General features: G+C 42.5%; 1 protein-coding gene across 1 annotated transcript in view; it reads right to left on the minus strand.

Annotated features, from left to right (window-relative positions):
• Positions 1 to 21,729, minus strand: part of pkd1l1 (polycystin 1 like 1, transient receptor potential channel interacting) — a 43,441-nt gene extending 21,712 nt beyond the window's left edge. Inside the window, 24 exon segments of the mRNA XM_078291539.1 lie at positions 5,741 to 5,933; positions 6,291 to 6,417; positions 6,580 to 6,700; positions 6,839 to 6,981; positions 7,700 to 7,777; positions 7,875 to 8,038; positions 8,155 to 8,270; positions 8,701 to 8,945; positions 9,641 to 9,748; positions 9,883 to 10,046; positions 10,396 to 10,599; positions 10,952 to 11,133; positions 11,524 to 11,727; positions 12,293 to 12,425; positions 13,621 to 13,860; positions 14,544 to 14,712; positions 15,485 to 16,138; positions 16,601 to 16,736; positions 17,817 to 18,157; positions 18,335 to 18,496; positions 19,180 to 19,364; positions 19,757 to 19,879; positions 20,785 to 20,914; positions 21,726 to 21,729. Coding sequence (XP_078147665.1) covers positions 5,741 to 5,933; positions 6,291 to 6,417; positions 6,580 to 6,700; positions 6,839 to 6,981; positions 7,700 to 7,777; positions 7,875 to 8,038; positions 8,155 to 8,270; positions 8,701 to 8,945; positions 9,641 to 9,748; positions 9,883 to 10,046; positions 10,396 to 10,599; positions 10,952 to 11,133; positions 11,524 to 11,727; positions 12,293 to 12,425; positions 13,621 to 13,860; positions 14,544 to 14,712; positions 15,485 to 16,138; positions 16,601 to 16,736; positions 17,817 to 18,157; positions 18,335 to 18,496; positions 19,180 to 19,364; positions 19,757 to 19,879; positions 20,785 to 20,914; positions 21,726 to 21,729 — 4,326 coding nt within the window.
• Between the last annotated feature and the right edge of the window lie 652 nt (positions 21,730 to 22,381).

Genomic DNA, 22,381 nt, shown 5'->3' on the forward strand with positions numbered 1-22,381 from the left:
AGCAGGTCACCTGTACGGACAGCAACAACAGCTGCTGACAGCTCAAGTCTTGGTACTGTGGTAACTTTCGTGGGGGCCACTCTGGCCTTGCCCATGACTAAAGAACAGTGGGTTTGTCTTGATGCACTGATTGCTCTCAGGTAAGTACATACTCCATACCCTGTGACACTTGCATCTGAGAAGTGATGGAGTTCGTATCTTTGGACTTCTTTGAAACTTGCTGGAAGGTAGCATCGCTGAATCTTGACATCAGCTAAGTTCTGTAGGTCCAAGAGCCAGGACTCCCATTGTGGCCGTAGATCATCAGATAGTGGTTCATCCCATCCGATCTTGTCTCGGCACATTTGCTGAAGTATTTGCTTCCCGACTAGAATGAAAGGTGCTACAAAGCCGAGTGGGTCGTAGATGGAGGCTACTGTCGACAAGACTCCTCTTCTAGAGAGCGGGCGTTCATTCACAACTACTCTGAATCGGAATTGGTCTGAAGCGACACACCATTTAACACCTAGGGCTCTCTCCATCTGCGGCTCACCTAAGGCCAAGTCTTGATTTCTTACTGTTTCAGCACGCTCTTCTTTGGGAATTGATGCAAGTACCTCCTGGCGATTGGAAATGAACTTGTGGAGTCGTAGCTTGCCAGCGCTGCAGAGCTGCCTTGCTTCGCTGACTAACTGTATCGCTTCATCTTCTGTTGAAACACTTGTCAGGCCATCATCCACGTAAAAGTTTCTTTCGATGAAGCGGATGGATGCTTCATTGAAGCGACCTTCTCCTTGAGCAGCAATCTGTTTGAGGCCGTAGTTTGCACAGCCAGGTGATGAGGCTGCCCCGAACAAGTGCACTTTCATTCGATAGACTGATGGTTGGGATTGAAAGTCCCCATCTTCCCACCATAGAAACCTCAAATAGTTTTGATCTTCTGCTCTTACGTGAAATTGATGGAACATGCGTTCAATATCGCACATTATTGCTACTAGACCCTTGCGAAACCGACAGAGAACACCTATCAAGGTATTTGTCAATTCTGGCCCGGTAAGCAGATGGTCATTCAATGACACGCCTTGAAATTTCGCCGAGCAATCAAACACGACCCGTATCTTTCTTGGTTTATGTGGGTGATACACCCCGTGGTGAGGGATGTACCAGGCAGGGCTCCTGTCGATTTCTTCTTCTGGTACCTTCTCAGCATCTCCACGAGTTATCGTTTCACTCATGAAGGCTATGTAATCCTTATGGTATTGCTTGTCTTTCTCAAGTCTCCTTCTCAAACACTTGAGACGGTGATTCGCACATCTCCTATTGTCTGGTAGACTCGGCCTGTCTTCCTTAAATGGCAAAGGCATTTCGCAGTGACCGTTTGCCTTGATTTTGATTCCTTCCTCCATTATTGATATGAAGCGCAGATCCTCTTGAGAGAAGTGAGCATCCTCTACAGTTCTTTCGTTGAAGTCTGATTCAAGCACCTTTATCACATTTGGTGGAGTGACTAATTCCTTGACTTGTGTTCGGCATATGAATCGAACTTCACTTGTTAGATTAGCAGGCGACTGAAGATCAGGTGTCACTTGTCTCACAACGATCCTGTGGCTGCTTCCAATTGCATCTCCATAGTCGACACAGGGATTGACACAGCCGACTATACTCCAGCCAAGGTCTGTTTTTTGAGCAAATGGCTCATTGTCTTTGCCTGACACAATTTCTCTGGGTAGCAGGGCTTGAGAACAATTGTAACCTATGAGCAGACCAATGTCACATTCGATTAAAGGAGCAATCTCTTCGGCAAGGTGCTCTAGGTGAGACCATGCTCTTGCTGTCTTGGGTGTAGGAATATGACTTAGATTGGCAGGAATAAACTCTCTTGAATAGGTTACTGGGAGAGAGATTTTCTTGGATGAATAAAAGCCTCTGACCTGCAACCCAGTTAACCTCTGACTTGGAATGACTGTACTTCTGGATGACAACGTGGAGAGTTTTAATTGCACAGGTTCCTTCTGTGTGTCCAGAGTTTCTGCCTTTTCTTGCAAGATGAAGGTGGTGTCACTTTGGTTGTCCAGAAGTGCATATATGAGAACTTCATTCTCTGGGTTACTTGTTGCGGACAACCATACTGGAACAACTGTGGACGTGTAGGTGTTATTCATATCTTGCACCACCCGGTTAGATATTGCTTCATTTGACGTTTCATTGGTCTGTTTAGACTCCATCCTTTCCTTTGACCTTTCTTTCTCCTTTGAGTGTTTCCCACTCTCCTTTCGTTCATCATCCCATTGTTCTTTCTTTCCGTCCTCCTTGGCACGATCTTCATGTAAACATGTTGGGTGCTTCCTTTTACATGTGTCGCAGACACTCCTCCTTTCACAGTTCTTTGATTGGTGTCCTGATTTCAAACATCCAAAGCACAATTTTTTCGTTTGCACAAACCTGACTCGTTCTGCGATCGACTTGTCCATGAACTTTCGACATGTGTGAATGCCATGGCTTGACTTCTCACAAAAGACACAACCTTTAGCATCTGGTTTTTCTTCAGAGCTGCTTGCCAGCGCCTTTGCACCGACACTTCGAGTCCTTGGTGTGTTCACCCTTTCACCATCATTTGACTTCAGAGCGTGAAGAGAGGTTACCGGATTACAAGCTATCCTAGCTTCCCTTGTGACAAACTCAACAAACTGACTGAAGCTAGGGAATGCCTTGGTTGTTTCTTCAATCTCAATGACCTTTCTGTTCCATCTGGCTGTTAACCAATCAGGAAGCTTGGTGAGCATTCTTTGGTTTTCACCACAGTCGTTGAGGACTTCAAGACTCTTAATCTGAGACATTACTGCTTGACAGCCTCGAAGGAAGTCTGAGAACTCTCTTAGTTCAACGCTGTCCTTTGGTCCTATCTTTGGCCATGAGGTGAGCTTATCCCTGAAGGCTTTAGCAATCACGAAGGAGCTTCCATACCTTTCTTCCAGGATGTCACATGCTGAATGGTAGGCTGCATCTGTGCCTAACAGGAAATAACTCTCAATGGCTTTCTTTGCAGGTCCACCGACATACTTGCGAAGGTAGTAGACTTTCTCATTTACTGGAATGTTCTTCCTGCCTATCAATGTTTGAAAAGACATTTTCCAATCTTTGTACCTTAGTGGGTCTCCATTGAAAACAGAAGGCTCCGGTACTGGGAGACGGCTTGCATTGATGGACTCTGCTATTGCTTTGGCAAGTGCTGTAGTGCTATCCTCCTGATGAGCGTTAGTAGCAGGTTGTACATGTGTGGCATACTGTGGTGGTGCCACGTGATGCACTGGAAGACTTCTCGAGTTAGGTGCAGGGTTCTCATGCCTAGGCTTGAAGTCTTGGAGCAACTCTGATATCTCTTCATCTGAGCCCACTTCTTGTTCATAGACTTGCAGTCGTGCTTTTGCAGCATTCATCTTCTTAACTGTCTCTAAGCGCTCTATCTGCCTGCGCTTCTCTTCTAATGCGTTTCGTCTTGCAGCATCTTCCGCTTCTTGTAGCGCAAGCCTCTGTCTGTTCTCAGCTTCAAGGTTTTCAAGCTCTTGTTTCTCACGTTCCATTTCTTGTAAGACCTTCAAAGTGGCTTGAGTTGCGGCTAGCTCCGCTGCAGCTTCTTGTTTCTTTGCAGAGGACAGGCTTGAACGTCTTGATCTTATGCTTGAGCTGCTTGCGGACCTTGGACTTTGAGAGCTTGAACTGGACCTCTGGGATGCTGCAGATGAGAACACTGAGCCAGTCTCAACCCAGTATGCTTGTTCTTTATGAGAATCTTGATCTTTGTCTTTCTCTTCAAGATGATTCCATGCGTATTCCAAGATCTGTCTTGAGACGGCATCACAAGTGTCTATTCGGCGGCGGGTGTTTCCATCAGGGGTAATGTATTGGCGTAAGTCTTCATAAACTTGTTTTACATCTGTTGAAGCACAGCGGATCTTGGTCATGAGGTGTTGTAGGATCTCACTGGCGAGAGATCCGTCGAGCGCTTTCTTAGCCTCCTTAGCAAGAGCTTTCCATTTGTTGTAAGTAATTGTGAAGCGATGCTGAAGCCTTTTAACTTTGCCCTCTTGGAAATCTTGACCCTTTTCGGTTAGCTTCCGGGTTCTCTGACTTCTTCGTTGTCCTTCTTCTGCAGCAGCTTGGGTCTCTACACTTACTTCAGCATCTTTAGGAGGGTTTGTGTCTAAAGGTTCATTATCAAGAATTTTAGACTGCTGTTGTAACTCTACAGTGTCACCGTTACTGTCTAAGTCCCGTTTATTGGCTTCATACTCAGCCATTTTTTAGCATTGTTTGAATTAACCTTAAAATGTTTCCTTGTTTAGTTGCTTGAAACTTAAATGTAACTAAATTTAGTTTAATTAACTAGCTTAGCTTAAATGTTAGCCTATGGTTTAAATTGCAATGATAATACTAAATGCAATTAACTTAGCTTTATTAGCTTTTAGTTTTAACTATGATTTTAGAATGACTTAAAATGTGTCATAAAACCTTTTTTACAATACAAATGAACTTGTTTTCACTCGCAATGAATTAGAGAACACTTCTCTTCAACACTTAGCAAATTATACCAATAGTGGTTATACTGTGTTAGTCCCTTTAAATGTCATTTACACTTAAAAAATGCTTAGTAGTAAATAACTCTGGTGGAATCAGCAATGACTTGAACTTAGAAGCATGTACATAACACCAGAACACTTCATTCATAGCACTTATAGAGTCCCTTTAAAGCAGTTGACGAGGCTACTCCACTCCTTAACATTTAACTTGTTTTAAATGTGTTACTTCTTGTTGGCTTAACCACGCAATGCTCACGAACTCCGCTTGCCACTTCCTTAGGTTAACGGTGTATGCACAGTCTTATCTGTTCGATGCTAGAGTTCGGTGAAACTCTGAGAAACTTGCTTGCAGCTCCGTCGACGGCAGGCGCAGATTATCATCTCTTCACCTCGTGTCGAGCAGGCTTGAGTTCTCACTGTAGCTCCCCTCCGGTTAAAATCACGAACACAAGGCGTCCTTTCGGTTACAGGCATTTATTTTGCACATCCATGCCGTCAAACATGCCGTGAGAACTATAGCATAAAATACACAAAATCATAAAATGAGTTCAGTGCAATACAGAACATTCTCATAGAGAATAACCATAAAACAGATATCTAAACAAACACAAATATGTAGTTTGCATAATCCATTAACTTTGAAACTATAAGCTGTTAAATTTACGGAAAATTAACTTGCTAACATTCATTGAAACGTAGGTAGGCTATCACGTTGCTATCATGAACTCCGCTAGCATATCCAATAGCTATAAGCATAATGTAGAAAAACGTACAGATAACCTTGCATACCTCATTGGCCGCGTTAACTCAAGGGGAGTAAGAAAGGAAACCTTCAGCTTTATAAGTCTTCACTTAATTCCAACTTCATGAAACACCACCGCACAGCAACACAACCCAAAACAACCTCCTCAGATGAAACCGGCAGGCGGTCTGCCTCTCGTGGTAATGCGCAACCAACAACAATAACCTGACCACACTGCAACACAAGAACACATGTTCCGCCATGGAAACACCAGACAGGTCCCCCTAGACATATGTGCCCAAAATAATTTATGTTAATCAACAAAGGATATACCTGTATTAAAAAACGTAAATTATTCTCATATTTAACTCAATCTATTAAATTAACTCAAACCGCATAACTGACTCTGATGGCAGCTACATGTACAACAACGTGTGTGTACCTGGTCACTGATCTCAAGCTCACACACTGTGGAAATGAGCACATTACGTGTGTGTGTCTGTGCGTGTGTGTTGGCACTGATGTCCATGCTGAGTCTGTTTAGGACGCTGGAGAGGAGACTGATGTAGTTACAAATCTCCACACTGTTCCCAAACCGCACCAGAGCCGACAGGTTCCTCAGACCTGACTCTGAACTAGAGAGAGAGAGAGAGAGAGAGAGAGAAAGAGAGAGTCTGAGAACCCAACATGTACACATTACAACAGTTAGCACAATGTAGCAGACCTGCAAAGCAAAATGTTTTTTTTAACCTATGTGGACGCCTATATGACTGGGGTTAAGACAATACAATAAGTTACAAAAAGATTTGACAATTTGATAGTCAAATAAAGTGTCATTGACAACTTATCTCTCACTATGTGAATTGTTGTATAGAACCTCCTTGCTCAAAATAGGTTAAAACAAGGTATTATTTGAAAATACTATTATACCAGGTCTGTAGTGTAGTACATTGGCCTTTAAGATGGATAAAATGGTGATTGGTGTGTCTTACAGTTCCAGATCATGGTCGAGGCAGGAAGAAGCGTTTCTGAGGAAGCTTGGTTGGACTCGGACAGTGACAGGACAGGGTTTAGTGGCCGCTCCAAACCTGCTGCTCCTGATCTCCGTGTATATGATTACTATGGGGACAATGACAATAAATCAAAAACTCAAACAATCAACCAACCAATCAATCAATGCATCACTTTTAGAGGGAACTTTGTGGAATAAACTGTCATGATGATGCGACTTTGGGTTTGTTGTTCGTGTACGTGTGTGTGCATGTGTGTGTGAATGTATACCTTTATAGTCATCACTGGGGTCGCCAGAAGGAAGGTTGAAGTAGTATTGGAAGTCTCTCCCTTGGTACAGCGTCCTGCGGGTGCTGTCTCCTACACTGAAGCTGTACTGATACAGTAAGTCCTTCAGCAAATGTGCACACACACACACACACACACACACACACACACACAGAGAAAGAGAGAGAATTTCAGAATTTGTCTCTTGCATGTGTGTTAGCTTGATTATGTCTGTGTGTGTGTGTGTGTGTGTGTGTGATACCTCCTTTCCCGAGGTGCAGAAGATGCTGAAGTGTGTGTGTATCTCCACCCCGTTGCTTGGCTGCACCTGGCAGTTCATTCCTCTTGGAGCGGGGTTGGTTGCTAGGAAGAGCTGAGTCCGGCCCAGGAAAGTATTATGGGATTCTGAGTTCAACAGATAAACCATGACAACAGTATTAGCGTCCAGCTAGGTTAAGTACTATGAGGTTGAGACACAATTTCCTTAAGAAAACAATGTGTGGGCTGACATAGGACCAACATTGTTATGTTAAGCTTACAGCAGTCCCCATTCCATTAACCCACATTGCATCTATTCTGCATCAGCACTACAGGATTATCCAAACTTTTTAGAAAAGTAAAAAGTAAAAAGTAAAAAAACAAATCATAAAAGCAGTGCAGCAAGCCTGTGAAAATCAAGACTTCTGTGATGCTGCATTTGTTCCACTTTTCTTTCCCACAGTGCTGTCGCCACATTCAATTAATGTAACAATTTAATCTCAACTATGAACTGTGAAAATTTAACCTCGAATTGGCCCATCTTTAACTACTCATTTCAACATCTTTGGAAATCTCTTGGGAATCTCACTTTTTTGGATGTATAGTATTGGAAATACATTTGGAACTAACAAAAGCTAGGGCTTTTTGGTCACAATTCAAAACCCTATCTCACATGGATTATGACTGATATTTGCACTTTGCTTTTGGTTTGGTTGCTTTGCTTTTAGATACCTAGCTGTAGCTTCCAAAAACACAAATGTGCCATGGGACTGTACACAATCTGTAGTTGTTCCTTCTCTCATGGATCAGTGCTGATAGCACGTGTTATATTACACTTTAGCAAAACTTGTATTTATGTTCTTACTGGCAGTGACTTCCAACATGTATCTGCTCCCTGGCCTCAGACTGAAGGGCCTAAAGCTGAGGAGAGGGGAGGAGATTCCTGGAGAGACAGAAAGAGAGAGAGAAAGAGAGATGACTGAAGGCTAGGCTGAGAGAGAGAAAGAGAGAAGAGTGTGTGTGTTTTGTGAATGGCGTACCTGTGTAAGTGTAGGACTCAAACAGGCCTCTCTCTACCGGGTCTCGGGGCAGGTCGAGCAGGGTCTGCTCCTGGAACACCAGAGAGGGGCTGGAGTCCACCAGATTACTGCCCTTGTCTTCACCTGGTTCTGGATCAAACCCTGAGTCGCCTCCTGGGCCGGAGCTCTCACCACCCACATCTGAGAACACACACAAGTTAACATACAACCTCTCACGCTCATAATCATTTGTACACACACAAACACATGCACACACACACACACACACACACACACACACATACCTATGGGTCTGCCTTCCGAAATCCCTGGGTCTCCCTCTTCTACACCCAGGAAGGGAACATCATAATCCGAATCTGTGAAAGACTCAACTTTAACACACGGTAGACCCATACACTGAAACTCTACACAGGTACAAGCCAGAATCAGACAAAGAAATACTTTATTGGTCAAGTATTCTGCATTAATATTTGGTAGGAATTTGCTCCTCCTCCTGAAGCAACCAAAAGCATATAGCAGTGACAGAATCTATATTTTAAAGAACATTCTGTCGAGAGAGATTACTTTGGATCTAAGTATCATGGCATTACCAGTAATATTAGAGCTGCCTGTCTGGTTGCCAGACAGTCCTAGTGGTGCTCCAGTGGGCTTCAAGCCAACTTCTGCGGAAAAAAAGGTGTTGAAACAGTGAAAAACATGCTGGATGGTGGACAGGTAATTTTTTACTCTCCTCAAGTAAATGAATATAGATGGATAACAAGGGTTGATAGACATATGGATCCACCCAACCATCCATCAATCCATCTGTTTCCCAGTCTTAAGTAACTATCTCTCATTTTTCCTTACCTAGTCGACCTCCCATGTCAGCACTCTCCAGGACAGGGAAAGTATAATCTGAGTCAGCAGAAGAGTCGGAGTCAATGGGGAATTCGCTGATGATGTCGCTCTGGCCAAAGGGGGCAGAATATAGGACGCTACCATTGTCAAGAACAACAGGGGGGTGCTCAGAGAAGGGGTACAGAGGCTCTGGACGGTCAAACTCTCTCAAACGATGATGATAGGGCTCCTCTCCTGGATATAAAAAATTGTCAAAAGTTTAATCAACTACCCATTTTAACCATGACATTGCACTTCTTAGGAATTGATGACCATGCATTTTTGCAATTTCCAATGCTTTTCAGCTTTACTTGTACCCCTGAACAACAAAATTGCAACATTAAATATACAGTGTCTAGTCATTATTCATATCAGCCAACCCGCAGGATAAATAAATTCACATTCTAAAAATGAAATGAAGCAACACTGTGACAGTAAACATTGCTGCCCAATCTTACCTGACAGTGCTGTTCTCCTGCTGTTGACTGGAGAAGAGCTGTATGCAGGGGAGCGCTCAGCAACATTGTGTGAGGAGGAAAAGGGGGAAGTCAGATTAGGTGAAGGGTTGGGATTTCCCATTTGAACACTCAGATTTATGCTATTGGTACCGTCAGGTTCTACTAATCTCTGTTTCCAGGGGCGACCACTTGGGAATTGACGCTCTTCTGGAGGAGGCAGGGAGAGGGAAGGGAAAGGGGCAAAGAGAGGCGTGGTGACGAGGCCGCCATCTATTGGGGTTGTAGTTTGTGTCTCAGCATCATTGGTCACATGTGATGACACACCGGCCATGTTCGATGACATGTTTTTGTTTGTGTTTGATGACGTCCCACTGTCAGTCAGGTTCAGATTTTGCATTAGCTGATGATCAGTGACAGGGGTGAAAGGTGCACTTATGGCTGGCGGATGCAGGGTGGAAGTCCCAGGAGTCAGATGGGGAGCAGCAGGACCCCCGGTGATGGTGGATGGAGCACTGAGATCCACTGTGTGACAAAATGGGACTAGGGAGAAGAGCACACATAAGACTGGAATTTGAAGAGTGCTAAAAACAAGACAAAACATTAAACTATGAAAATAGGACAAACAATTGTTTCTGAAATCACTACGCAGAGAGATACATGTTTCTTTGTTTTACCTTCTATGACAGGCTTAGAGGAGGCATTGACCAAGTAGAGACTCCAGGTGTAGTGGATGTCTTTTGGGGAAACGTCCCAGCTCTTACACACAGCGCTGACAGAGAAGACCTGATCCCAGTTCACCTGATCTCCCTGGCACTGGAGACAATACACTGACACCTTTCTGGATTGGAAACACATTAAGGTACATGTCAGAGTTACATGGTGTATCAATGTATACTCTAATGGTGACAGGGATTTCGCAAATTCAGTACAGTTCAATCCAAATCAATCTTCATTGTCCCTTAAGGTAAATTTGCAGACAGGCTTTACAGTAAAACACATAATAAAAACACATCACATAAAAGCAGAATGGCCTTCCTCACCAAATGTCTCTTTAAGAGTTCAATTAGTTATGCATGGCACCAGTTAGCCCCGCTGGCTACGTTCACCAAGCTCCCTGTTTGTTAATACACATAAACACTGTACAGAACAGTCACAGTCATTTGAATAGAGGGATTATTAACTCTCACCTGATCAGGTTTGGTGTTACTGTGAGAAAGGTCTCTGATGAAGCTGAGCGCTCTCCGCTGCGGACGGTGAGCGTGAACTGGAACTGGTCAAAGTTGTGTTTCAGGAAACTAGCAGGGAACGTGAACACAGAGGAGGAGGTGGGAACGTATTGGTTGAAACAGGAGCTGATGATGGAGCTGATTGGCTTACATCTCCATCTGTAGCTGTGAAGAGAAAAGTAGAATCAGTGTTAAGAGTTATATATTATAGTGTTATCACTGCTACTTACAGTATATTCTATGCATAATGTATAGTATTTTTGCTTTATATGTATGAACATCTATCAGCTAAATGACCACATTCCCACTGGCTGATCCACTGGGAAATAATATTGTATTTTCCAAAAGCCCTGAGCCATTCTGAAACACACCCAAACCAGCCAGTGAGACCATGGTTGAAATTCCAAACACATAGTTGACTGGGTACTTTTCAGAAGTTATAGAACAGACATTAACCTTACTCAGTGGGGTTCAAATCTATCAAGGATTTCAATGTTGTGTCCATTTTGTATTGTACCTGATTGGGTTCATGGGGAAATCAGGGTCGTAAGATCGCAGACCGTCAAGGGTTACCATGGTGGTGTTCCTGTTGTTAATGAAGACGTTGGTGCCACCCTGGATGAAGGCCACAGGAGGGCTTGGAACCACCTCCAGTCTCACAGTGTAGTTACTGTAAACCACGCTGCCGACGATCTGAACCTGCAAACCACCAGCAGCTTTGGAGTCAAACCACAATCGCTCAATTCTGTAAATTCAGGAATACAATTTTTCCTCTAGTTTACTCAACGCTACAAAGAAAAACTAAAAACCAAACTAAATACTATTATGGACTGAAAGCTATAGCAAGTGGAAAATAAGAGAATCCGTACACACTCGTGTTGTTGTAATGTAATACAGGATTATAAAATGTTTTCAGCCTGGAACTCCAATGAGAATTATAGTTTCATCCTTGGACCCAGACTCATTAAAACATATTGCTGCGCTTATTATGTGGTAACCCACCAGCAATATGGTCCCAACCAATTTTAAGAATCCAAGCTGTAAAGTATGATGGATTCCTCTGCCTCCTCCATGTCCTCAGCTACTTACCCTGGCTATAGCAGTGTAGGTGTCATAGTGCAGGAGATGGCTTGGCAGTATGATGCTCTGTCTGTGTGTGTCTATGAGAGGCAATGGGAAGGCCTGGCCTGCAGAGTCATACAACATCCAGGTGTAGTGAAGCCCCCCTGAGACGTCACAGTCTACTTCAGTCTCATAGGTCACCCCCAGACGGATTGCCTCATATCTCCGCACCTAGATGGAGAGGAGAGATACAATAAGGGAAGTGAAGAAAGGAGGAGGGGAGGAAGAGAATAGGAGAGAGAGAAAAGTATTTCTCTTTTTAGTAGAGCAGCAACGATTAATCGATTAATCGATTAGTTGTCAACTATTAAATTAATCGCCAACTATTTTGATAATCGATTAATCCGTTTGAGTAATTTTTAAAGAAAAATAAGTCAAAATTCTCTGATTCCAGCTTCTTAAATGTGAATATTTTCTGGTTTCTTTACTCCTCTATGACAGTAAACTGAATATCTTTGGGTTGTGGACAAAACAAGACATTTGAGGACGTCATCTTGAGCTTTGGGAAACACTGATCGACATTTTTCACCATTTTCTGACATTTTATTGACCAAACAACTAATCGATGAATCGAGAAAATAATCGACAGATTAATCGACATTGAAAATAATCGTTAGTTGCAGCCCTACTTTTTAGCTACACTTCACCATCAACACTACATGCATTAACAGTTACTAAACATTTTAAGAGGGCTTCTTTTAGATTTAGGTAACACTCCAGCCTGTAAATTTTGTACCTGTACTTTGAGAGGCCCCATGTTTTTGACTGGTGGTGGCTGGCAAGGACGGTCGACCACAAAGATCTGACTGGTCAGAGAGGCAGAACTGACCAGGTTAGACACAATCACCTCCACTCTGAACTCTCCTACCCTGCAGGGAGAAAACCAAGCACATACATGTATACGGTAGCCTATGTGCACATGCATGCATACACGTTACACTCATGAATCAGCAGGGTGGCACATTTTAAGATTTACTGAAAGAACAAAGAAAAGACTAAATATTGAGTTGGCTGGCCTTAAGTGGCTATTCAGGCTTGATGGGTACAGCCAACTGCCACCTCAAAAACACTACAAGAAACGTCAATCACAATATTATACTCAGAAATCAGAATATATCACAGAGCACAATAAATAATATCTGTAGACATTTCAGTATTGTTCGACGTTCAACGATCAAATCCGGCGCATTTAAGTTCCTTATTTACGTGTGTCGTCAAGCAGCTGGTAAACTGGCCAGTTGCCTAGCATCGCTTAACTATCTCCCCTCTGTAACCGTTAGCATTATCATTAAATAGAGAGCCAGGAGACAACGAATTTTAAAAAAGACAATAACATACAAACCACTTAACTGTTAAATGTTGTAGATACATGAAAGAATCGGTGGAGTCAGGCAAAATTTATATCTGACTCCCTTTGACATAACGTTAAATATTGAGGAGAAGCTTGAAAACGACCGTTAGCCACTCGAGCTAGCTAACTAGCGAACTTGCCTCAAATGTAAATTACATTGATAAAATACATTGCGAGTGTGGACAAATTAAAACGACTACGCTGCTGACAGTGAGTACAAGCGTTTTTGGTGACTTTGGCCCACCAGAAATAATCAAGAAAATACAAAATGACTGCCAACTGAAGAGCCCAGCCGAGCCCATGGTGCAAGTAGTTAACATTGTCTCTCAAACAGAAATGCATCAAGAACATGAAGGTGGGTGTCTATTAATCAATTCATACTGGATAGACAACACACACACACACACACACACACACACATATACACCTCCCGCTGTTGTAAGTCATGTCTATGTCTAATCTGAACTGTAGACCTCTGGCACATAACATATCACAGTCCAACAGAACACACCAAAAATCAAAGCATCCAAATCATCATAAAATCAGTGCTGTTTAAGCTTCTAAGTATAGTTCTACCAGCTACCAGTTACTTACACTGGAATAACTAAGCTACCCTCAAGAGAAATATTGAATATAATTTAATTTAGCTTAACTACCACCAAACTACTGTAAAATGCTAGTTTAAGTACATGTTGTGTGACCTTCTGCCTCACCTGTGGAACACGTGCTGCTCCGTGTTCCGTCCCAGCCTGGAGGTTCCGTCTCCAAAGTTCCACAGGTAGGTGAGGTCGGTCCCCACATTGACCCGGCAACTCACAGTCACCGTCTGGTTCTGCAGGACCGAGGCCCGGTGGACCAGCCTGTTGATTTGCACTGCTCTCTGGACCACCATGGGGAACGGCTCAGAGGTGAGGGAGGCCAGGCCGCTGGATACGACTACTACCACACTGTACCTGGATCAGAGGGGAGGGGGTTTGATGACAAGGTAATAGAAAGTTACTGTGTCACTGAGTGCGCTTACATGCACAGAGCCTTCTAAATACTAGCTTGGATCCTTTTTTTGGATTTGAAAATGAAACCCTTCAAATGGAGCAAGGTGTTTGCTCGATGCCATGCCTCATATCTGTTTACCATCAGCATGCCCCAGCTTTCTTATTCAAATTTGTAATAACTGGGATATGAGCTTGTCCCAGCTCTAGATTGAACTGGATACTAAACTGGATACTGTGTTTAAATGCACTTTTTTAATTATGCATCATTTTGGAATATTCATGTTCATTTAAACACAGTCAATGTGACATAAAATTGTAAGTGAGAAGACACTCTGAATGTTACAGCGCTAAAAATCATGGAGGGGAAAATAACTGTTCAAAGGCAAAGGAAAACAACGCATCTGGATACAGCATTGGTCAATAAAACTGATGCATAAAAAGTCACATTCACTAATGGCCCTCTTTAAGACAATGAGCACTTTTTGACAGCTCAGATTGTATTGAAAAAAGTTTAAATACAGTGGGACACAGACTAACCTTTAGCAGCATCTTTTAGTAATTGGGAATATAATGAAACTATCCACATTCCTACAGCAAAAGAAGCATCTGCATCAGAGTGTGAAAATATTGTCTGAGTCTTGTACCTGCCAGGCGTGCGGTATCTTTTGGTGATCATCCTTGCGGGGGTTCTGACGGGCCTGGAGTCTCCAAAGTACCAGAGGAACTCCAGAGGGTCGGGTTCGTCCGCCACGGCCAGGAAGGTTATATCTGTATTTGTGGGATAAGCCTGCTTCGCTGCATAAATCCTCACGGCTAGGGGACAAAACAAAACAAACATTACATAGTCTACATGTTATCTATATGCCACAGATTATAAATGCTCTATCGCAGAGATACAGCACACCTCTGTACAAATCATCATAGAATGCAACTGATGATCACAGATATTTTAGGGCCGTGTGTGTGGTTCAGCTTGGGATAAACTTTCAAGCAATATGAGGAAACATGAAAAAAAAAATCCAACATTGCTGTTTCTCTAGGATGTGACAAATAATAGAAAGGGTGTAGCTTATAATATCGTGCAGAATACTGTACAGCATTATATGATCCATTATTTTACAGAGATTGTTGTTGGTTGGAAGAAAAAAAGTTGGCATGGCATCCCACTAAAGAGAGATTAGAATGCTTTAGGGGTATTCTTCTCCAGTGCAATACAAGATGATAATGTTGAAGCCCGAAGCTCAGGTTTGCTTGGACAGTGATCAAGAATGTGAGAATCAGTCAGGGATGAAAGCCAGAAAGTACTAAATTTTCTAGTTAGTCTGTCAACAGCTTGGCAGTGTCACGTTCAGATGAAAGCATGAGATCTTAATCAAACTCAAGTTGCATGTATCAGAGAATTTACAGCTAGGTCACGTGCCACTTTTACTGTGCAAAAAATAAAGATGAAAATATTAATTAATTTCAGATTTTTGTCACATATTTGACCTATTCATATTGTTCTGTCCAAATATTTTGTACTTTTGCACCCATCCTACGAAATGGATGATAGTTAGGAATAGTTCCTTACCATTGACAGTCTGGCTGTGAACAGGACTTTGACGGGTGGGTGATGGCCAGATTTCATTACTGCTGACCGGTGGTGACGGTTCCCTGTTCCTCGTAACACACACACTCACACTCCTGTTTCGAGAGGACACCAGATTCTCAGCTCTAAGCACAACCTCAACTGTCCCACTGTGGTGAAAAAGCAAAACCGCTGCTGCTTCTGCCCCTGTGGTGTAGCTGCTGTTTCGGTACAGTAAGGTTGCATTCACCAGCAGAGCCACGGTCACATTTGACCCCGCTGTGACGGTGAACAAAACTGAAGTTGGTTGTTTCATCGTGACCACACTTGGAATATTCAACGCCAACTCTCCTACTGAATCTTGAACCAGGAAGTGTGTGTGGAACGAGGCCCAGCTGATTGGGTTAAAGGCCTTAACTGTGATCTTATAACAGCCTGCTTTTTGAAGCGACACATTTGTGGTCCATTTGTCAGTTGTCCTGTTGACCACAATGGCATCATCCAAACTGATGGTCCAAACCACTCTTGACCCCATGCGGTTGGCATGGCTGACAACCTCCAGGTTGAATTCTGACTGTGTTGGAACCGCTGAACTCCAACTCCCAGAAGGCCACAGGGCTCGTATGTGGTCGTGCAGCATCAAGGCACGAGGTAGGACAGTGGAGAGCAGCACTGATGAAGGATCAGTGGTGGAGGAGACAGAAGCTAAGAGGTGATACTGCCCCACAGTGGTGGGGAGGTGGCAGTGAAGACGGAGATGTAGATGACAGCTGGACTTGTGGAAGAGATGGAGAGGGACGATGTGGTGGGTGTCAGCGGACAGGGACAGAGTATGGGTGTGTGGGAGGGAGAGGGACCGAGGGTGGGTGCTATGATCAGCGCCATCATGACTGTGGCTTTGGTTGTAGCTGATATCAGCTATATGAATGAGATTCTTGCCAAGTGGATCATTGTAGTGTTGATTGAGATCGTGGTCATATTCTGGGCCATTCCTGTGATCATAGTTGTTGTTGTTGCCATGGTTACTGTATTTAGTATTATTATTGTCATTTGTGTTCTCTTCATTATTGCTGTTGGTAACACTGTCATTGCTGTTGCCATTACTGTCAATGCTGCTGCAAGTGCTGTTGTCACCTTTGCTGCTGTGGTCATTACTATGGCCACAGTTGTGTTCGCAGTCAGTGTTCAGTGTGAGGTTGAGGAGGAGAAGCGGCTGCTTGATAGTGGTGAAAAGCTCCACGTCCACAGAAATGTCCTGACCAGCACTCAGCTGGTACCCAGATACACTCACTCTAAGGTCAGAGACAGCAAGACGCACAACCACCTGCAAGTGTACACACACACACACACACACACACACACACACAAAAAATGTGAAATTCACTCAATAATGCCACATGTGGATCTACAGTTTTCAGAGAATGAAGCCAGTGGAAGGCAGAGTACTCACAATATGGATCGTCTCCTGCATCCAGCCGTAGGCATTGGAGGCATTTACAGACACCATGTGAACTCCCTCTGTTTCAAAGGTCCAATTCTAGGGGCAATGAATAGTATGACCATTTAGAATTAAATCATTTCAGTGATTAAATGGTAAAAACATTACATTTGACGGTGTAAAAAAGAAAATGATTTGGAATGTCTGCAATATATTGCTGCTGTTGTGAGTAAACCTCATAACTCCTGTTTTGGTGTTTTTCATTTCTTAAAGCTACAACAAGCAAGATCTTTATCTAAAAATACACCTGTCTTATCAGCTTGAATCAAAAGTGGAGCTGCAATAGAGAAGAGAACCCCCATCCACCATAACTGAGACCCCATAGATTCACCCTATTTGCCCAATTGAAAATCTGGTGTCAGGGACAGATACATCAGAGTGAAATGCGAACTGTCTCCTAAACAGGAGTGAATGAGCACTTTCTCCGGACAAAGCTGGACTCACCAACATTAGATCTTTTGCCTCTTGTACCTTTGATATTCTTTGGATGTTGTGTGCAGTGTACAGCATTCCTGGGTATTGAAGTTAACATTTTTCAAACAGCTACCTCTTGCTGCCATTTGGGGCCGCCAATGTGCAAAGTTTCCTCATGTAACTTTAGTTCAAATTGAAAGTTTACATTGTCCTTTATGTGCTTAAGAAGTTTTGTGGATTTATGACACATGGAACCTGTTCAAACCCCATCAAAAAATTCTAAATAGCACAAGCAATCATTACCTTAGACCATATGTACTGGTAAATGTTAAAAATACATGATCGTCAATTAAAAAATATGAACTATACTTAACTACTTAAATGCTGAAAACCTTGCATTGTATCAGACAGCAGGGATATTTTCACAGTCCCACATACCACAATGCTGCTCAGACAGTCAGAATCGGGGAGGCAAGCCTTCTTTAAACCCTTCCTCTCTTCCTCCGCCTTGTCCTTTTCCTCCCTTTCCTCGTGAATAAACCACCAACAAAACTCCACTCCGAGACCCTCGCCTATGTATGCCCGCAGGGTGACAGAGTCGCCCAGGTATGCTGTCGCCACAGCCCCACTTTGGGAGTCCGTCTCTAGGAAGGGGATGCAGGAGGGGACGCCGAGCGGGCCGTGGAGCAGAGAGATCACCAAACCGTCCGGAGAGAGCTGCACGACAGAGACATGGAGGGTGGAGGAGAGCTTGGACAGGGGGTTGGAGACGCTGACGCCTAAAAACAGAGTGAGGAAGACAAAAATGGATAGATAGGAAGACAGAAATAGATAGATAGATAGATAGATAGATAGATGACTTAACCACATATGAATGTAATATACAGTATAAGCCTTTCTCCAAATTGATTCATTATTCATTGTTCAACAAAACAGATTTGCTCTTGTTGACTTACTGATTTCATATTTTCCAGGAGCTTCCAAAATCCAATCGGCTGACACACTGAAGAAACCATCATCCAATACAGTGACATGACATGAACTTTGACCTTTAGAGACTCTCTCTAGGAACTCTACAGTGACATAGAAGAGGTTCTGCCCTCCCAGACCCTGGATCCCTGAAAATCACAGCAAAACTCATTCTACACAGGAAAGAAATATGGTGATTTTTGTAAAACAATCTATGTAAATATATAGAGCCTAAATAAATTATTCTTGATAAACATTTTCTGTGTGTGAAAGTAGCTACTTTTACATAAAAATTAATTAACAACCACATTCTGGGTCAAGCATTTTTGACCACAACATGGATCAAATATTTTCTTAAAACTAATAATAATTATTTGATAATGGATCAGTTATGATAATTTATTGTATCTTTATCCCTATGGTCATTATATAATTAGCATTGTTTTGAATGTATATCATAATAAATTCTTGAACATAATTTTAACTAAATCCAACAGCATATTATTCAATATTTCCACAATAATTAACAAGCAATAATTTGCTTTTTTTTTCTATTTCATCACACAACTTTAGCCTAATTGTTGGTAATTAAGATCCAAACATGAATTGTGATTAATTTCTCCCAATTTTCCAAGATGGCTTTGACTGTGGTTAGTATGCATATCTTTTTATGATATGGATAAAAAATGGGTGAAAAATGTATTTGAAAATATAAAATAAAAACAGGAGCCACACAGACAAATTCTGCCTTTAAGGCTTGAGATGCCAACACAATCACATCATTCTGGAGCAGTTCAATGCATGGATGAACTCTTCTTCTCTGGTGGCTGACCTGTGGGCTGAGTAGGTTCCCCAGCCAGGTTTCCAGACACCTCCATGACGAAAGGCGTCCCAGCCTGCACTTTGTCTGGTGAGGCAGACAGACTAATGTTGTGGAGAAACGGTCCTTGAGTTCTGTAGACTGCAAAACTTCCCTGTCCATCTCCACGAGGCAGGTATAAGACACTCCCAACAGTTCTATAGTAACATAATAAAGAATAGAATAGAATAGAAATAATTGTTTAAACAAGGATGGAAAATTGTTTTCAGCCTCACTTCAGCCACAGGAAAAGTATGCAATACAGGTCAATCACAAAAACCTACAGGGTCAGCAGGGTACTGACAGACACAAAGGGGTAACTGGGTATAAATTATGAATTGGTCCTCAAAAACATTATGAATTTTATATGATTTTGGCAGAATTCATTATGTGGGATTGTAGAGATGGTGACACAGGTTTGTGCATGTAGCTACTTGAAACAGAAGATGAAACAGGCCTAGAGTTGCCGCAATTGGACATTGAAAGAAAATGCACAATGCAGCTACATAGCCACAAATACATGAAAAAGGAGGAATTGAGGATGTCTCACCTTTCTCCTGTGATATCTTTTGGCCCTCTACAGGAAGATGTGTTGAGGCACTCACTGATCACCAAACCTTGTAGCTCGTTGCCACAGTAACAACTCTCTAAGGTCAGTGCTGCAGCCTGGTACCTTCAACACCAAATACTGAAGGTTAAAATACTGTCTACTTATTTTCCATACCTAGTGATTAACATGGCTGTCTGTGCTGTAGGCCTACATGCAGTCAGCTCATCTACACACACACAGGCCTTCACAAACCCCCGCAAACTGTGTGTTCCCGTTAAGCTGTAGTGTGACATTTTACTGCAAATGTTTCTAGTTTAGAAAGACCTAAGTGTTGGAATGTCAGAGGTGTTGCATTACAAATTCTGAGTAACTCTCTTTGTCTGCTCTGCAGCTTAATGAAAATGTAGCTCCTCTGCTCCAAAAGACTCACTTCAAACAGAATATCCCTCTATCATCTCTGCTGTCCAAAGTTCCACCAATCTCTTTGATGAAGCCGTCAGCTATTTTGAATGCAAGTCCGAAGAAAGCGTATTCTTTTCATGTTTAAGACTTTGTCTTTATAGGCAAACATGTTTTAAATCGCCTACACGGAATGATTGTCAGAATTTTAGAAATATATGATGACGGACTGCACGGCGTAGCTATAAATATTATCCAAAAACTTGGTCTGATGCTTGAAATAACGGGACAATGAAAAAGAAAAGATCCCTTACAAAAAAAAGACTATAATATATTTCAGCATGATACATACATTTATCATAGCAAGGAAGACCAACTAGAAGACCATAGGAATAATAGTCATGCCATAGGAAATAAACAATAACATTGGGTACAATAAGATCACTATAATCTCACCATTGAGACACACTATAAGTCCCTGTAAGAATATTATGATTTTTCGTTTTACTGGGTAAAGTTTCAAACAACAATCCATACAAAATACCAATACAATACCAATAGAAATATCTAGATCAATTTTGGTTGAAATGTAACCGATGCAGCGTGTTGTTTTGCTTTTTTTCTCTCACCCTTCATCGAGGCAGCGTTGAGAGCAGGTTGCCGGGTCAAGGTCATTGGCACCCATGGGTGCGTACAGACCGAGCGCTCGGGAGGCGCTGGCGTTGAGACACCCCATGAACCACGGCGAATCCTCCTGACCTGCAGGGGAATTGCAAAATACAATCATTTAACGGTTAAAAAACGGACGCAATGTGATGAATGCACAACTAAACGAACTAAGCATGCCTTTTCCGTGAGGGGGTTCGGCGAAGACTGTAATGAGAACAAAGCTCAGGAGCGCAACTGAATATACAGACTGCATTTTGTTTGAGTCTCGCTAGAAGAGCGGTGTTGCCAGTAAAATGTACACGATTTTGACTGGGAGGCGGATGAAGAGAGAATAGGCGTGTGTTGACACCATATAGGCCTATTAAAGCCCAAGACAGGGCTACTGTATGCAGATGGGAGAAAAGGGTGTAAAGGAGGAAGGAAGGTTTCACTGAATAAGGATCAAACAAGAAAAATGCCGCTTAAATCATATTCCCCCTCTCTCTCTCTCTCTCTCTCTCTCTCTCTCTCTCTCTCTCTCTCTCTCTCTCTCTGTTCAAACGATAGGACAACTCACTTAATATGACTCTCCGTGTTCTTGACCTCACTGGTAGCTCTACTTTTTGGTATAGCTTACGGATGTAAGGACTGAGAGTAGACAGTGTTTCCCCCCACGAGGCGTTAAGGTGTTGAGGCCCCACCACATAGAGGAATTTGATGACTAATTTCAAAGGAAATTTTTCATTTTCACACGTCTCAGTGGCGTTTCATAGGCCTTTCGAGAAACTTTTCTAGTGTAGACAATCAGATACAGCCTTATAGCCTCCTGGGAGGCAACTAAATGTCTAATTGCCTTAACCGGAGGCATTCTTGGCCCTATAGATGTAGATAGACCCATGGGAAATAACTTTTACAAGCAGACCCATTATGGCCTGTTAGATCAGGGTAGACTTTAATTGAACACTTCTTTCATTTTATTAGGGAATTAGTTTACATTCATATTGGCTTCCTTGATCTAGCACTGCATTTTTACAAGAGCTCCCTCATAGACCTGTCATTTAGGCTATATGAGGTAACCCCATCTCTCCCTCAATACTGTGATTAGAATAAAAATTAATGTTCATGCAAATAAACGCTCATGGTCGTTAAAACACGTCAACAATAATTTATTACGCCATATTTTGTTTTTTTCCCCCACCGGTGAATAGATACGGTTTAGGATTTTATCATGAGAATGACGTTGTCAGTATAGTGAGGACTGGCAATTAACCAATATCTGTCTGTCTGTGTATCTGTGTAATTGCTCTGTTATTATTAGTCTATTTCATGGACATAGAAAATAAACTGACCATGACAAGGCTCGTCTTCATGCTTCAGGTAGGCCTACAACCTATAAATCACAAGGAAGCGATGCATTATTTATTTTTTCCATTATCCGAGACCAAGAATACATCGAGGCAAGGGCATTATTGATTTTATACTGTAGGTAGAAGGCTATACATTGTCCATTACACAACATGATGGTTTTAAGCCGGTTGAGGGCCAGAGTAAGCCTGATTTCCGTTCGTTTCAACAGTA

This window comes from Centroberyx gerrardi, chromosome 22, assembly GCF_048128805.1.
Source record: "Centroberyx gerrardi isolate f3 chromosome 22, fCenGer3.hap1.cur.20231027, whole genome shotgun sequence".
Lineage (NCBI taxonomy): Eukaryota > Metazoa > Chordata > Actinopteri > Beryciformes > Berycidae > Centroberyx > Centroberyx gerrardi.